The following is an 18,570-nucleotide window of genomic DNA, read 5'->3' on the forward strand; positions in this document are numbered from 1 at the left end:
GCGACCGAAACGTCGTGATCTATTACATTTTTCCACCCACGTGACTTTACCGAAAGAACAAAAGAGTATGGATTTCTGCAGTCACGAAAGCTTCAAATCAAGATTGAATGAATCTGCTTACACCACGAATAATAACAGCAACCATTTGGACCATGATAACAATAATACCCCGGTAGGCTTTGCCTGGTAGGATGGGGATGGTTTATTTTATGTTTTATGTCTTTGGATGATTTGTTTACATTTCTTGTACTGTGCACTACTGTCGTGGTTTTGTATTGTTTGTTGTTGTGACGTTCTTACCCCGTGTCCCTACTGGACATCTGTCAAAAACGAGCAGCATAGCTCATCGGATTCCTCCGGTATAAATAAATATTCTGATTCTGATATTATGATTCTGGATCACAACAACAATGACAACAACGAAAACAACAGCGACAACAACAATGATAGCAACAACAACAAGAGCGACAACAACAGCGACAACAGCAACAACAACGACAACAACGACAACAACAACGACGACAACAATGACAACAACAACGATAACAACAACAAAACAAAGATAACAACAGCAACGACTACAACAAAACAAGGATAACAACGACGACAACAACGACAACAATGACAACAACGAAAACAACAGCGACAACAACAATGATAGCAACAACAATGACAACAACAACGACAACGACAACAACAACAAAACAACAACAACAACAACATTGACGTCACGACGACGTCACGACGACGACGCGCGGCACCTGACGAGGTCGATGTTTCGTCGCGGAACTTCCTTCAGCTCGCTGAGTGCGCCGGTTGAGCCCCCCACGGTGGCCCCCGCGCCGCGGGGCTCCCCCCCCGCGTGGCAGTAGTTGGGGTTGTAGTCGGTCATGATGGTGGAGGCGTGCACCTTGCTCAGGTTGTACTCGGGGCTCAGCAGCTCCAGGCGGAAGGCGCGCAGCTGCCGTTGCTTGCGCCTGTACGCTGCTCGGACGCACGGGGCAGACACGCGATGATGAAGATCCCCCCATCCCTCCACTCCACTATCCACCACACTATTAGCCTTAACTATAAAACTATCATTTTTGTTCGGTTATTTTTTTGTAAAGCAGGTTAAGGGTCCCCCCCCCCCCACTGAGCTATCGTACGACGAGAGCGTGAACGAATGTCGGCTTGTCGGCTTCGTGTGGAAATCAGTTTCAGTTTCGTTTGTTAGGTAGAGCCCTGTGAGCCATGCGGCTCTTGACTCGGGTGCAACCGCAACAAATAAAAACATGAACAAGGAACATCATCTGACGCTGATTCTTAAGTGTTGGAGGGGAAAACCGGAGGACCCGCAGGAAAAATCCACGCGTAACTTTTTATTTCAAATTTGATGTGGGCCAGGCCAGGCCAGCTGGCGCCGCCGCACGTGCGCCTGCCAACTCTTTAAACTGTGGTCCTTCAACGTGTTATTGTTAGTTGTAACGTTAGCTAGAAACACTGACTCTGCGCTCCAGTTAACTAAACCAAACTATATATATATTTTTATTTTACCAGGTAAGGCCCACTGAGCTATATAGTTATTTTTTTTAAGAAGCGGCCTGGCCACAAACGATACTAGCTCAACGGAGTGGCTCATCGTCACGTGGACATTTACAGCAGCCAAAACCTGGAAACTCACCATTCTAAATGTGGAGGGAAAAACCGGAGGACCCGGAGAAAAATCCACGTGACCACGGGGAGAATGAGACACCGCATACTCCAATTACACAGTAGGCTTCAGGGTCGGGATCGAACTCACGACCTCCTGTATACCAGGCGAAGTAGTTAACATCTTGCCAACGCGGCACCCACGGTGTATGGACTGTCGGGGCAAGCGCTGTCAGCGAGCACCTATGAAGGCCGGCACGGCACACGAGGGGATGGGTGGCCATCACCACGCCCGAACCCCCCAAGTTGATAAGTGTAAGCACCACGCTAAGTACTCATTTGAGGCTGAGTCGACCTGGGGGAGGGAGAGGGGGTGGAGGGGTTCAGGACCGGTTCAAATATTCGCTACCGTTATTAGTCGTTAGCAGGAATCGAAACTTTGGTCGCTGGATTCATAGCGCATTGCGCTAACCACTGCACCACCGCTCACGCACGGATAGACACGCACGCACGGATGGACGGAGACACCAACGACGGACAGATTGGACACACGGATGAAAGGAGATGCCCACAGAGAGATGGACCGGATGGACACGTGGACAGACAGACAGATGGACAGACAGAAGACACGAGCCGATACGGATGGACGCACTGACACGTGGATGACGGTGTTTGGGGTTAGCTTTGCAATTCGCTTTAATGACTAAGGTTACTCAGCGTCGGAGGCACGGCTCACAATAGCTATGGCTGTGTAATGTGAACGCACATCAAATGGGTCTGCCTCACCTCCGCTCCCCATTGTACTCCCACATATGGAAATTTCACGAACGAACAAAACCGCCGAACTACCCCCCGCACCCCCACCTCCATGACTATTACCACATTTGAATAGACTATACAAGGTCAGAGGCACGCACGCGGCATATCTCAGTCGTAGAGTGGGTGGACAGAAGATGAGTAAGAAAGGAGGTGAGGGAGAGGAAGGGAAATAAGGGGGGAGGAGGTGATGGGGAGAGGAGGGAGGGCAGGAATGATGTTAGGAGGAGGGAGACGCGGAGAGGGAGAGAGATAGGTAGGGTTGGGATAATGAGACGAACAGGACCCGTCGTTGATGCTTTTAAGAAATTCCACATTCATATGGCGGGGTTCATGCCGTCCGTACGGCAACCGCCGTTTGACTTCCCAAGAATGTGGCGGGGCCTTGCGAGGCGATACCGATTTTATCCACCGCAGAGGCCTGGCGATGATGATACATTTTTGATTTAAAGCTTTCGTGACTGCAGCGATTCATATTCTTGGTTCTTTCGGTAAAGTCACGTAGAAGGGAAACAATAAAATAATAAAAATATAAAACAATAAAATTATCACGACGTTTCGACTGCAACACAAGCAATCATCATCAGGTGTGAAAACCACAACAAGAAAATTTGAGAAAAGTAGCGGTTATTTGTTGTGGGTTTCACACCTGATGATGATTGCTTGTGTTGCAGTCGAAACGTCGTGATCATTTTATTGTTTGATATTTTTATTATTTTATTGTTTCCCTTCTACGTGACTTTACTGAAAGAACCAAGAATATGATGATGATACAGTTTTAGTAAAAATAACAACGAAGCTGCATTTGTTTTGCTCACGCAGCGCCGGCCACTCTGCCGCAACTGTCGGCAACAATTGCCAAAGCTCTGTGACCCTATGGCTGGGGGTGATGTTTGTCCAAACTCCGCGGCGATGTTGACATCGACGTCGATGACAACAACGGTTTGGGCCGGCGGTTCCACGGTGGCGTTCGCCGCTCGTCACAAGACGTCTGCTGCTCCGTGCCAGGCAGGCCGCCCCGGTTATTACTCGCGAACGCAACCGCGCAAATCGGCCCCACGGTGGGCGCCGGCGTCACGGTGAAATTTGTGACTCAACTGGGATTGCAGGTGACTTGACTGGGATTGCAGGTGGTGACTAGACTGGGATTACAGGTGACTTGACTGGGATTACAGGTGGTGACTTGACTGGGATTGCAGGTGGTGACTTGACTGGGATTGCAGGTGACTCAACTGGAATTGCAGGTGACTTGACTGGGATTGCAGGTGGTGACTAGACTGGGATTGCAGGTGACTCGACTGGGATTGCAGGGGACTTGACTGGGATTGCAGGTGACTTGACTGGGATTGCAGGTAACGCAACTGGGATTGCAGGTGACTCGACTGGGATTGCAGGTGGTGACTCGACTGGGATTGCAGGTGGTGACTCGACTGGGATTGCAGGTGGTGACTCGACTGGGATTGCAGGTGGTGACTTGACTGGGATTGCAGGTGACTCGACTGGGATTACAGGTGGTGACTCGCCTGGGATTGCAGGTGGTGACTTGACTGGGATTGCAGGTGACTCGACTGGGATTGCAGGTGGTGACTCGCCTGGGATTGCAGGTGGTGACTTGACTGGGATTGCAGGTGACTCGACTGGGATTGCAGGTGACTCGACTGGGATTGCAGGTGACTCGACTGGGATTACAGGTGGTGACTTGACTGGGATTGCAGGTGACTCGACTGGGATTACAGGTGGTGACTCGCCTGGGATTGCAGGTGGTGACTTGACTGGGATTGCAGGTAACTCGACTGGGATTGCAGGTGACTTGACTGGGATTGCAGGTGACTCGACTGGGATTACAGGTGGTGACTCGACTGGGATTACAGGTGGTGACTTGACTGGGATTACAGGTGGTGACTTGACTGGGATTGCAGGTGACTCAACTGGGATTGCAGGTGACTCGACTGGGATTGCGAGTGACTCGACCGGGATTGTAGGTGACTCAACTGGGATTACAGGTGACTCAACTGGGATTGCAGGTGACTCAACTGGGATTACAGGTGACTCAAATGGGATTGCAGGTAACGCAACTGGGATTGCAGGTGACTCGACTGGGATTGCAGGTGACTCGACTGGGATTACAGGTGACTCAACTGGGATTACAGGCGACTCGACTGGGATTGCAGGTGACTCAACAAGTGATTGCGAGCGTACTGCAGGCCGCGTCTGTGAAGCACAGGCAGCTGCCTTCCTCTGTGATGGACGATATCGCCCTGCCTCTTCAAGAATTGCACAAATAATAATAGCCCACTACATTACTAACGTGAATCATTCACGTTGTATTGCAGTACGAAGCCTGTGCACGTGCGATGGGTAAAATAAAGAGCCAATTTTTTAAATGTAAAAATGTCCGGCGTAATAATTATTATTGGCAGGTGAAATATTGCAAATAATTATTATAATTATTAATAATAACCAATAAGCATGATCATAATGTAATTCATGATTATCATAATATCACATTTTTATAATTGTGATAATAATTCATAATACAGGTTTTGAAACGTCGTACTCAGATTGTAAATGTTGTGGCTTTGCTCTCCAACACACCGGTGGTGCTGTACTGGTAACGAATTGGCACGTTCTGTTCACGTGACAAACTTTACTAGTTGGCTGTGTCGGGTGGTGGCGGGTTTAACGACACATTTATATATTTACGCGATCGAACCCAACAAAAAAAATCCTTGTATTATGGATGATATTGGTCGCGAAAGGCTACGTGTTAAATGATAACAATTATTTATTAATGATAGTTACAAATAGATATGTAAAATTACTTTATATTATATTTGCATGTATTTTGTCAATATAACACAACAATGTATGATCATAATTATATATTATACAAAAAAAAATGTGAATGATATTACGTAATGAATACATAAGGTCATTATATACTTGCTTATTATCGTAACATAATAAATAATATGATAATATTAATTACGAGCACGCACCAATGAGGATCCCCGTGCACGCCAGGGCCAGGATGACTGACGTCGTCACGGTCGCCACGGCGAGCACGAGCGGCAGCGAGAGATGCCCCTCGGGAATTCCCGTCACCATGTCTGGCGGTCAAAGACACAAGGACGCGTCGCCGTTATCGTTATTGACTTCACTGTGACAACAACAGACGACAACAACGACGACATTATTAATATTGCAGCAGTGTCGCCTCGGGTTTTACGTCGGGGGTGGGGGAGGGGGGCACGGGGGGATGCGACGACGAGGATTGAAAATCGACGTCGATCGAAGCGATTTACAGGGGTTGGTGGTTACCAATCGATCAAACTTTATTTCTCTAGCACTATTCGTTCAAACAAATGCAATGCATCGTGCTTTACAGGCACGAGCAATGAAAGTGAAATTGTAGGCAAAATTAAATCACGTTGTTACACATTTCTAGCAAAGACATCATAACAATGATACGTAAAGAAAATCCTAATTAAAAATAAGTTTAATAAAGTAAGTTTTTAGATGTATTTTAAAAGTGCTTAATGATTCTGAAGCCCTCAGGATGGGTGGTGGGTGGGCGGTAGGTGGGTGGTGGGTGGATGGTGGGTGGATGGATGGGTGGTTGGTGGATGGGTGGGTGGATGGGTGGTGGGTGGTGGGTGAAGGTTGATGATGGGTGGATGGGTGGTGGGTGGGTGGGTTGGTGGTGAGTGGATGGGTGGTGGGTGGATGGGTGGGTGGTGGATGGATGGTGGGTGGTGGGTGGATGGGTGGGTGGGTGTTGGGTGGGTGGATGGGTGGTCGGTGGATGGGTGGTGGGTGGGTGGATGGGTGGTGGGTGGGTGGAGGGTGGATGGGTGGTGGGTGGGTGGTGGGTGGGCGGTAGTTGGGTGGTGGGTGGATGGGTGGGTGGATGGGTGGTGGGTGGGTGGTGGGTGGATGGGTGGGTGGCGGGTGGGCGGTAGGTGGGTGGTGGGTGGATGGGTGGGTGGGTGGTGGGTGGGTAGGTGGCGGCGGCTGAGCGGTGACAGACAACGAGAAGGAGGCTTGTGAGCGACGTGAGCGCGGGGGGCCGAGGCGACGTTCATCGGCGGCCGCAGCAAAGTGACGGCGTCAGAAGGCGGTGGGTGGTAGTGGGTGGTAGTGGGTGGTAGTGGGGGGGGGGGGTAGACGCGCCATCGGGGTCTTCCGGCAGATCGAGGAAGCACGCACCACCTCGCTGATCTCTCGCTCGTGTGCTGTCATGGTGGCCCGTTGGCCACTCATCGATGCCGATGTACAGGGTGGCAGTAGTGGGTGGTGGTGGTAGTGGGTGGCAGTAGTGGGTGGTGGTGGTGGCGGCAAAGGCAGAGAGGCGACCGATAACGAAAAATGAGAGGGACAAGGATGATAATGATGATATCAGCGACGTCAGTGTCGGGGGTCAAGGCGATGGCCATGGGGGTAGTGGTGGTAATCATCCAGTGACGACGTTTCTTGTGAAACGACGTTAAAGAAGGTGGGGGGGGGGGGGAGTTGAGGGGGAATTTCGGGAGGGGGTGGGGAGAATGGTGGGTGATGGTCGGGGGGGGTGGTGGTGGGGGAGGGGTGATGTTGGGGGAGTGTGATGGTGGGGGAGCGGTGTGGGGGTGGTGGGGGATGGTGGGGGGATGGTGGGGGGATGGTGAGTGAGTGTGGGGGGGTGGTGAGTGAGTGTGGGGGGGTGGTGAGTGAGTGTGGGAGGGTGGTGAGTGAGTGTGGGGGGGTCATGAGTGAGTGTGTGTGGGGGGGGTGGTGAGTGAATGTGTGTGTGGGGGGGGGTGGTGAGTGAGTGTGTGTGGGGGGAAGGGGGGGTGGTGAGTGAGTGTGCGGTGGTGAGTGAATGTGTGTGTGTGTGGGTGGAGGGGGTGATGAGTGAGTGTGGGGGGGTGATGAGTGAATGTGTGTGTGTGGGGGGGGGGGGTGATGAGAGAGTGTGGGGGGGGTGATGAGTGAATGAGTGTGTGGGGGGGGGGGGTGATGAGAGTGTGTGGGGGGGTGATGAGTGAGTGTGTGTGTGTGTGGGGGGGGGTGATGAGTGAGTGTGTGGGGGGGTGATGAGAGAGTGTGTGGGGGGGTGATGAGTGAGTGTGTAGGGGGGGGGGGGGCGTTCCGTACCCAGGCAGCGGACGCCGTCTGGAGCGAGCGCGGTGCCGGCGGTGCAGAGGCAGACGAGGCCGCCCGTGGCGTCGTCCCTCCGGCACTCGCCCGACTCGCAGCGCTGGCAGTCGACGTGCTCGCGGACAAACACCTCGCCGTGGCTCTCCGTCACTGTGCGGCGACCGCCGTCACCACCACCACAACCACCACCACAACCGGTGTTGTTGTTGGTGATGTGGTTAATGGTGGCATTGTGGTGTTCGTACTTTTATCGTGGTTGTTGTGGATAATGACGATGTTGTTGTTGTTGTTGGCGATGTTGTCGTTGATGTGGTTAATGGTGGAATTGCGGTGTTCGGACCGTTTTCGTGGTTGTAGTGGACAATAATGTTGTTGTTGACGATGTTGTTGTTGATCGTCCGTCTCTCACCAGCCAGGGGGAATGTGTAGAGTTCGCCCAGCGAGCTGACGAACGACACACCATCCTGTCCGTCTGAAAACATCCCATTCCCAGCGTCTGCATCCCCACCTGCACACGCAGAAGACAAAAATCCCCCCCGTGCATTAAGAGGACACTGGGAGCTATGGCACTTTTAATCAGCATCAGAATGTTCATTTGTACTGGAGGAATCCGATGAGCTATAAAGCTCTTTTTCCGTAGATGTCCACTCGGGGTGGATAAGAACGTTACAAGAGTAAACAGGACAAAAGACACGATTGGAGTGCAAATTACAACAAAAGGTTAAACAAATCACCCAAACACGTGCAAATAAAACGAAACCGTCCTCATACTGCCAGACAACACGACCACTGAGGTATTCACTTGTGTTCTTTGGTTCTTTCGGTAAAGTCACGTAGAATGAGAATAAAATAATACATTAATAAAATAAAATAACACAATAAAATTCTCTCTGTCGTCCCGACAGGTCTGTTCCTTTCACCTGAAGAAGGCCACTTGTGTTGTGGCCGAAACGTCGTGAGAATTTTATTGTGTTATTGTATTTCATTAATTTATTATTTTATTCTCATTCTACGTGACTTCACCGAAAGAACCAAAGAAGATGAATCCTTGCAGTCACGAAAGCTTTAAATCGAAATGTATTCACTTGTGGTTCAAAAGCGACCTGGCCACAAATGATAGCTCAACAAAGTGGCTCATCATTTGGACAATTATAGCAGCGAAAAAAAATCTAAACAATCTCAACGAATGTTTCTAAATGTGGAGGGAAAAACCGGAGCACCCGGAGACTGAAAACTCGTTTCTTCAGGACTGCTTTTTGTGTTTAGTTTGTTGTCCTTCCCCCCGCACCTCCGATCAGCACGGTTGGCCGCTACGCACGGTGTGAAAGAAATTCAACATACGGACATACAACAGTCTGTTGGGGGCAAGTGCTGTTAGCGAACACCTATCAAGGCACCAGGCACATCATTTGTACGTATGTTTAACTTACTGCGCATTATACATAGCCGACCGTGCTAATTGAAGGCTGAGTCGACCTAGGGGAGGCCCATGACCGCTTCAGATAATCGTCACCGGTGTTGTCCGTGAGCGCGAATCGAACTCGGGTCGCCGGACTCGTAGTTTGGCGCGCAAACCGCCACACTGCCGCTCCCAAGTTTCGCGTAGCCTTCTCGAAACGTGGGGGCAAGCGCTGTCAGCGGGTAGCAGAAGCGCCTACGAAGGCCGGCGTGGTGCACGAGAGGGGGTGGGCTGGGCAGCACCGCACCGCGCCCGCAGCGCCCGGCCGCCTTTGTGCGATGACTTCGACGAGGAATCGACAACCTGCGGCACCGGAGCTGCGTTCACCTCTTCAAAGACTGTGGTGCGGCCCTTGAAATTCGATTTAAAAAAATTAAAAAATGTCCCCTTCTTGTTTATTTTGATTGCCACATGCGGCTCATTGAGGACTCGGGCCGTGATGTCGTTCGTGGAGGTCTGTCTCGTATTCACCACGTGCATTACGGGGCTCTTAAAATATTGGTTGTTGTTGTTGTTGTTTTGACCGAATTTTAAACAAAATAACGGCTCCCAACAAGTGACGCGATCACATCTACCCCCCTCTATTTAACGAACGAAACAGGAGGATTTCTCCACAAATCTGTCTGCCGCCTGATGATGCCGATTGTAATTACTGGCGAAACGTCGTACTCAGACTGTAAATGTTGTGGATCTGCTCTTCAGCACACAACCGGTGTTGCTGTACTCGTGACGAATTGCCACGTTCTGTTCACGTGACAAGCCTTACTAATTGGCCATGTCGGGTGGTGGCGGGGTTAACGACACGGTTATATTCACACGATCTAACCGCCCCCCCCCTCTCCCTGTATTATGGCCCTCATTGTTGGTTTGATTGCAGACCCCTGACTTGGACGATGTGAGACCTCTCACAGTCTTAACTACCACACCCCCCCCCCACCCACCGTACCAATGTATCCTCCGCCACCCCCTCCGGAGGTGCAGGCTCCCCCGCCCCCACCGAACCCCCCAGAGGTCGCCCACCCCCAGGCCCTCGTGGCCTGGGCGCAGCCGGAGCCCCCCGTGGCCCCTTCCATGAGCGAGCGGCCCGAGTGGGGAGCCACTGCCGTGTCGTTCCAGCCCCCGCCCCCTCCTGCGCAAACAACAACAACAACTAGCACATAAACAACAACAACAACAATAACCGTTAGAATTACAACTACATCCGTTATGTTACTACTGGCAGCAGTGCTTTACTATTGCTGCTAGAATGGTTGAAACAATAGCGACCACCACGACGACATTTAACAAACAACAGTAATGAAAAACAATGACCGTCCAACAGCAACAACAACGATTACAACAATGACAGCAACAACGGCATAAAAAAGGAACAACACAACAACAACAACACCATCATACCAGCTTCTACCACCTAGTACAACAACAACATTATCATCATCATCATACCAGTCCCTACCACTATATAGTATAACGTCGTCATACCAGAATCCTGCAGCTAACCGATACCCAAGCTCCATATGATCTTGCCGTTGCAAACAAAGATAAAGAGGCCCCGTGTAGCCTTAACAGACTGTTGGGGCAAGTTCTGTTAGCGAACATCTTTGAAGGCAGGGACGGCACACGATGGGGTGAGTGGCCAACACCGCGCCCGGCCCCCTTTGTCTCCCCAGTGGTGATGTTTACACATCGCACCAGATACTCATTTGATGCCGAGTCGACCTAAGGGAGGCCCAGGACCGATTCAGATAATCGTCACTGGTATTGGCCGTGTTGGCTGTGAGCGGGAATCGAACTCAGGTCGCCAAGTTTGTAATGGAGGCTGCTAACCGCTACACTACCGCTCCCCCCCCCCCCACCACACACACATGCATTCATATAGGCATGTACACACACGTATAAATGCTCGCCCATCAGTTGATCCCATTAATATGAATACTGTTTCATGGGTGAGTGCCATCCCACGGATGAGTACCATTGGATATAGCCACGATATGAATTTGAACAACATGGAATATTACCATCAATATGATCAGTATGGGAGATTGCAATTCCATCAATATGAACGGTATGCGATGCAGTATTATCATGCCATCAACATAAACACTATGAGACATTTCCATCCCGTAAATATGACGATCACGGGGCATTGACTCTGAGGTTAGGTGTGAAGCGGATCCGGCGGGGGATGGCATTTCAGCTGCGAGTGTGGCATGGGCACAAACAAAAGGACAACTCGATTTGGGGAAATAAAAAAAAAACATTCGTCCATTGTCAATTGAAACGCTTGGTCCATGTGTAACGCAATCAGCGAGCGCCCGTCTGAGCAGCAGGTGTCCCCCCACCCCCCCTTACATCCCCCCTCACCCCCCCCCCCTTTCGCTCCCCACCCTCTCCCCCCCCCCCCCCACCTTCAATGAATCACCGGGTCCGAGTCAAGAGAATGGCGTCCCAGACGGATACCAAACCCAGGGATTACTCACTGTGAGGCGCGGGTGTTGCCACCGCTGCCACCACTTTGGTCAAGTGTGCATAGATATCGTCATCGGGCAAACGCAACAACAGTCGCCACTCGTAAATATATGAACAAATGAATGAATGGAATCAGATTGCTCCGTTTCCCAGCAATGAATGAGTAAATAAATGAATCACCAAATGAACGCTTATAGCTGAATTGCGTGAGCAGCGGCATGCAACCTACTGATAAGGCAAACAATCACTTACAACGGAATACATTAACGTGGGATTACAGCGCCATGGACTTAGGGAGGGACGTGTGAGTGCAGAGTAACAAGGCTGGGTAGCGATGGTGGTGGTGCTGACGTGGACAGCAACAAGGCTGGGTAGCGATGGTGGTGGTGCTGAAATTGACAGCAACAAGGCTGGGTAGCGATGGTGGTGGTGCTGAAGTGGACAGCGACAAGGCTGGGTAGTGATGGTGGTGGTGCTGAAATTGACAGCAACAAGGCTGGGTAGCGATGGTGGTGGTGCTGAAGTTGACAGCAACAAGGCTGGGTAGCGATGGTGGTGGTGCTGAAGTTGACAGCAACAAGGCTGGGTAGCGATGGTGGTGGTGCTGAAGGCTGGGTAGCGATGGTGGTGATGCTGAAGTGGACAGCGACAAGGCTGGGTAGCGATGGTGGTGGTGCTGAAGTGGACAGTAACAAGGCTGGGTAGCGATGGTGGTGGTGCTGAAGTTGACAGCAACAAGGCTGGGTAGCGATGGTGTTGGTGCTGAAGTCGACAGCAACAAGGCTGGGTAGTGATGATTGGGTGCTGAAGTGGACAGCAACAAGGCTGGGTAGCGATGGTGGTGGTGCTGAAGGCTGGGGAGGATGGTGATGGTGCTGAAGTGGACAGCAACAAGGCTGGGTAACGATGGTTGTGGTGCTGAAGACTGGGTAGCGATGGTGGTGGTGCTGAAGGCTGGGTAGCGATGGTGGTGGTGCTGAAGTGGACAGCGACAAAGCTGGGTAGCGATGATGGTGATGCTGAAGTGGACAGCGACAAGGCTGGGTAGCGATGGAGGTGGTGCTGAAGGCTGGGGAGGATGGTGGTGATTCATTCACCGACTCATTCACCGATTCATCCTCTGTCTCATTCTCTCATACTACTAAATTATTTATTGCCTGAACTTCTGACGTATTCACAGATTTATACAAGAAGCTTCTGTACAGACTCCCCCTTGTCTATCCACCACCCCCTCCCCTCCCTAAGTGAGATGCTTCCACCTGCACGAAATTGTGTCAGCAGAGCCATTCGTTCATTTAAATGCACATCACGGTAACATCTGTATGAGGCACTCGCTCGCTCCCTCCCTCGCCTGTCTGTCTACCTGCTCACTCACGCTCGCCTGGTCACTCTCTTAGCCTCTCATTCAATCACTCACGTGCTCGCTTGCTCACTCGCCAAATCACTCTCTCACTCGCTCTCTCCCTCACCCACTCGCCTGCTTTCTCACTCACTCGCCCACTCACTCGCCTGCTCACTCTCTCACTCGTCCAATTGGTCTCTCACTCACTAGCCCGCTCGCTTGCCCACTTGCCCACTCGCCCTCTCACTCACTCGCCCACTCACTCACCCACTCATCTAGTCGATCTCTCACTCACTCACCCGCCCACTCGCCCGCAGTGAAGTGCAACCAAAGTCGTGGCTCACCATGTCCAAGCGGCTGTCGCTGCTAAATCGACGACCACTGCACAGGGCGATCCACCTATAGCAACCAAACCCATGTGCTCCCGATCTTTTGTTCCAAACGTACAAAGTGTGACTCTGCCTTTGGGGACAAGGGGGCGGGGGTGGGGGAGGGGGCGTTGGAGGGGGAGAGGCAAGGGAAGTCACCGGCCGCCCCCGTGTGCCCGCTGGCTGGCCGCACGGATGGGTCTCGCTCGTAGCGTTCCTCGACGGCGCCCTCGCGGTTGCCCAGGTACGCGTTACCTCCTCCGCCAGCCGCAACCAACAGCGGCACTGGGACCCCCTCTTGCATCTGAGGGGGGGGAAGACGAGGGGGGCGGGGGCCGAGGGGGTGGGGGCTATGGATCAAGTCTCAAGTTCGTGTTGTTCAACCAGGATGTGAGGTTCATTTGCCACAGTGACCAAATAAAAAGAGGACAAAGACTTTCAGCGATGATGCAAATGAGAATCGGCGCAAAAGCAACTGCGTTGGACGAGAAATGTTGCACAAACGTCGATCAATGTTTATAATAACAACTTGCCTTGAGCGCAAGTCGAACCGGAAATATTCATGGTCCGATCAGAGCACAATTACAAAATTAAGTAACAGGAACATTAAACAGATATAGAATCATAATCTGTGGTTCTTTCGGTAAAGTTACGTGGATAGAAAAATAAATAAAATTAAACCACGACTTTTTTGATCGCAACACGAGAAATCGTCTTCAGGTGAAAAAATACAGCAGGCGGACTGCTGAGGCAGGAAGAAATGTAGCGAGAGAGCTACCGCAGCCAAAGGTGATTGAGGTTTCAGGTGGGGACAACCCAAGGGTAAGTGGGCGGGGCTACCACCCTCTCGCACGTTACGGCAGCCCCTCCCCTTCCCCCCCCTCTCGGATTAGCCGAGGTGTGCCTAGCTCTGCGATCTTACATTGACTTGCAAATTCCATCTCTAGCCCCGCCCACTTACCCTTGGGTTGTACCCACCTGAAACCTCTATAGCCTTTGGCTGCGGTAGCTCTCCGGCTACATTTCTTCCTGCCTCAGCAGTCCGCCTGCTGTATTTTTCCCCTTGAAGACGATTGCTCGTGTTGCGATCGAAAAGTCGTGATCTCTATTCGTTATTTTTCTACCCACGTGACTTTACCGAAAGAACCAAAGAGTATGGATTCCTGCAGTCACGGAAGCTTCAAATCCAGATAGATATAGGATCACTATTGTATTAGCATAAACGTAGACAAGGAAATGTGATGTGAAATGGGCGATGTAAATCTATGGGAAATGTGCGTCTCGGGGCAATGCAGGTCTAAAGGCAATGTAAGTCGTTGGGCATTGTATGTCTATGGGCAATGTAAGTCAATGGGCAACGTTAGTGTGTGGGCAACGTAGGTCTGCGGGCAATGTAGGTCTACAAAGGTCTCCCAATGGCATGTCATTCGTTGGGGTTATTTGACGATACTTCCCGAGCAGGATGGCTGAAGGGGGTGGGTGTGGGGTGAGGGGTGGGGGGTTGGGGGGGGCCGGGAGGGGGAGTGGGGGGGGTGGGGGGGGGACAAACCCGGAAGACGAAGGTGGCTCCGCCGCCCCCGCCGCCGCCTCCCGCCCACCAGCTGACGCTGCCGTTGGTGCGATGTTCCTCCTCGATCCGATCAGACTCCCCGAGACAAATCTCCTGGATGTCCTCGACCGTCTAGAGCGGCACGACAGGGCGAGCAACTTCAGACAGGGCGAGCAACTTTTTTTGGCATGGTGAGCAACTTCTTCAGACAGGGTGAGCAACTTCTTCAGACAGGGTGAGCAATTTCTTTAGGCAGGGTGAGCAACTTCTTTTGACAGGGTGAGCAACTTTAGACAGGGTGAGCAGCCTCAGACAGGGTGAGCAACTTCAAACAGGGCGAGCAACTTCTTTAGGCAGGACAAGCAACTTTAGACAGTGTGAGCAGCTTGAAAATGTGTCCTGGATGGGTATTCCAGCATGACAATGACCCAAAACACACGGCCAAGGCAACAAAGGAGTGGCTCAAGAAGAAGCACATTAAGGTCCTGGAGTGGCCTAGTCAGTCTCTAGACCTTAATCCCATAGCAAATCTGTGGAGGGAGCTGAAGGTTCGTGTTGCCAAACATCAGCCTCGAAACCTTAATGACTTGGAGAAGATCTGCAAAGAGGAGTGGGACAAAATTCCTCCTGAGATGTGTGCAAACCTGGTGGCCAACTACAAGAAACGTCTGACCTCTGTGATTGCCAACAAGGGTTTTGCCACCAAGTACTAAGTCATGTTTTGCAGAGGGATCAAATACTTATTTCCCTCATTAAAATGCAAATCAATTTATAACATTTTTGACATGCGTTTTTCTGGATTTTGTTGTTCTTTTTCCGTGTCTCACTGTTCAAATAAACCTACCATTAAAATTATAGACTGATCATTTCTTTGCCAGTGGGCAAACGTACAAAATCAGCAGGGGGTCAAATACTATTTTCCCTCACTGTACCTGTTAGAATAAAAAATAGTTTAGATTGATAATAATAAAACAGTCTCCCACGTGGGCCAGCAGAAACTATCAGTACTCGCAGGGTCCATGGCCAAACGCCCCAGCGTGGCACGGAGGACAACTTCTGAGACCCAGCGGGCAAAATTTAATAATAACAATTCATAATTCACAGCACAGCTACTCCACTGCTGAATGAAGGCCTTCCCCTTGCTGTGCGTGCGTTGTTCAACCGCGTATATACGTGTGCATGCTGCACTTCTTTCGCACCGTACGTAGACACCGTGCTTATCGGAGGTGCGGGGGAAGGACAACAAACTGAACACAGAAAGCAGTTCTAAAGAGAAGAGTTTTCAATCGAGATTATGTGAAAGTGGATAGGTCCAGTGGCTTCCTAATATCGGAATTAAGAGTGTTGTATATGTAGGTTATGAAAATTTGATGACAATAATGAAAATTAAATGAAATTTGAAATTCGCATAATCTATCCGAAATTATGTAAATATGTTATTTATACCTATAAATTATGCTAATTCGAGAGATAATCGTATTAATTTATGCGAGTGGGTGTGGTTATGATAATGCAGGTCGTTATGATAATCGGGCCCAGCCTCGGTGATGAAGGTTGGTTATTAATTTGAATAACGCAATTAATCGTATGCAGTTATGCAGGAATGAGAGAGAGTCAATTCGACTTCGTTGTTTAACTCAGTATTATCAATAAGGATACGATTATTCTCGCTTTAACATGTACTGAATGTATTATGTGTGTTAGTGTGTTTATGATAGGTCCACCAAGATTCAGATCTCAATCGCAGAACAATTCTTATGCGGAATTTCAGAAAGAATCACACACAACCCTTCTGCTTTAATCAATTTTATTTTATAGCTAAACTTTCATTTTTGGATAATATGATAACTCTCAATCTCGGAATTTCAACACAGCATTAACACGGTAACCATCACGATTGCGTTGTTTCACTTCGATAACGGCACCTGTGGTTAATTCCCGACGTGTCACGCGACCTCGGTTGTTGAGAGAGAGATTAAGACATGTATACTATTCTACCAAAACCTTAACTCTGTCATATGAAAATTCGTATACTTAAATTGTTACACAACACGGCACTCGGTCATTGATCATATGCGACCCATAATGCAAATCCTTGTCACGTTGTTAACCAGTAGGACGATTGATTATTATGCAATGCTATTCATTGAAAAGGCACAAAGGCACAAATATGCGTTCATAGATTCGTCATGTTTATTCATGGATACATAAACAAGATTATGCAATTTAAGACGACCGACTAAAATACTCCTAAGTGACCGTATTCACGTAACTCGATGGCAACAATGTCCTTCGTTATCAATTGATTTTTAATGCACCACCTTGGATTGGCAACCCTTCTTGATTATCCCGATATGCGTATCGTGTCTTCTTTATCACTGGTTCAATTCTTTGCGTAAAGCAGACGCCGAGGTTGGCATCTCCTGTGTCAAAAATGTGTTGGTTCCCTGCGGACTGGTGGGGGTGTGAAGGTGAGAGTGTGGGGGAGGGGGGGGCATACGAACGGCTTTGTTCTCTTGCTCGGCGTCTCTCACACTGCGGGGTGAGGAGCTCTCGCTCAGCGTTGGTCCGTAGTGGCTACGGGCTCTTTCCACTGCTGTAGTATCTGACGCTGCGCTCGCGGGCGGCAGGTCAAGCTTTTCTTCTGCTGTGTGATAAGTTGCTTGGCGGGTTGGCCGCGCTTTTTCTTCTGCTGAGTGAGTCGAGTCGCACGCGCTCTCTCTGTTGAGGTGCCCGAGCGCTCTCAGCGCTGGTTCGATGGCTCTCTGACAGCAGGTTTCCTCCACTGCTGTATGACTCAATTCGCACGCGCTTGGTCACTAGTTTGCTGAAAGCAGGCTCTCTCCACTGCTGTATGTTCTCGTTCGAGGCGTCGGCTTGGCTGCTCGTGCTGGCAGATACAGGCTCCTTCCGCTGCTGGATGACTCAAGTCGGCACACGCTTGATCGCTGGTTTGCTGGCACTCTTGCTTGGTGCGTCGGTCGCGCTACAGCTGGACTCGATGTAGAAAATAAAGGTCTTTAAACGAGACTTTGCGTGTCGGCTCCGAACCCACCCTCGGAGGCGCCTCGCCACCCTACGAGCCTCGCCATCCCTTGTCGATCTTCTGCAGCTCGCCGGCTGACAACTTGCTGAACTCCTGTCCTTGTTGAACTGAACTTTTTAAAAGATGCTCAGCCGTTATATTCAAAGAAAATTATCCGCTCTGCGCAATGAAGGGGGGGGGGGGCGTGGTCTGTGTGTGTGTGTGTACATGCGTGTGTGTGGCATTCCACAAGCCATCTGCGTTATACGATCCTGGGGGGCGGAGGGGGCGACCCTCCTTCCCTGACTGGTTTTATTGTTGTTTATTACTCATCTCCTGGACTTTCTGGTTTAATGGCCCTGTTATGATGGGCATCTGGTTTTCTGTGCTCGGCTTACGTGTTTCTTTATATGTAAAAAAAAACATATATCTATAAGCAAATATTATTAATATCAACTTTGGAAAAGCCTTGTATATCCAACAAGAGCGATCCAGAGGGCTGCAGAAGGGCATCTGAAGGCGCGCGCGATGCGGCGACTGTCTTTGTAAGGGAGGTTGGTCCAGGGGGTGGCACAGGACCGGCGCGGAGACCGCGCGCCACTGACGTTAGCCGTGCACCACCGGGAATCGAACTCTCGGCTTGTTCCTCTGACTTTCCGGGATCCCGCCGTGACGACGCTCGACGCAGCTGCGAGCGGAACGACGCGCATCGAATCGCCGCGTCGTTCCACGTCGGCGAGCCGCGCGATCCACGTTCCCGGGGGAGGTTGGGAT

General features: G+C 50.6%; 1 protein-coding gene across 1 annotated transcript in view; it reads right to left on the bottom strand.

Moving 5' to 3' along the window:
- The window catches only part of LTK (leukocyte receptor tyrosine kinase), a 68,398-nt gene that overhangs the window by 18,249 nt on the left and 31,579 nt on the right, over positions 1-18,570 (bottom strand). The window contains exons 9-15 of the mRNA XM_032962863.2: positions 14,772-14,903; positions 13,382-13,526; positions 9,990-10,172; positions 7,994-8,092; positions 7,582-7,734; positions 5,448-5,558; positions 762-984 (exon numbers count right to left, since the gene is read on the bottom strand). Coding sequence (XP_032818754.2) covers positions 762-984; positions 5,448-5,558; positions 7,582-7,734; positions 7,994-8,092; positions 9,990-10,172; positions 13,382-13,526; positions 14,772-14,903 — 1,046 coding nt within the window. The remainder of the gene's footprint in view (positions 1-761; positions 985-5,447; positions 5,559-7,581; positions 7,735-7,993; positions 8,093-9,989; positions 10,173-13,381; positions 13,527-14,771; positions 14,904-18,570) is intronic.

Source organism: Petromyzon marinus, chromosome 29, assembly GCF_048934315.1.
Source record: "Petromyzon marinus isolate PM22_M1 ecotype Great Lakes invasive population chromosome 29, UKy_Petmar_22M1.pri1.0, whole genome shotgun sequence".
Classification (NCBI taxonomy): domain Eukaryota; kingdom Metazoa; phylum Chordata; class Hyperoartia; order Petromyzontiformes; family Petromyzontidae; genus Petromyzon; species Petromyzon marinus.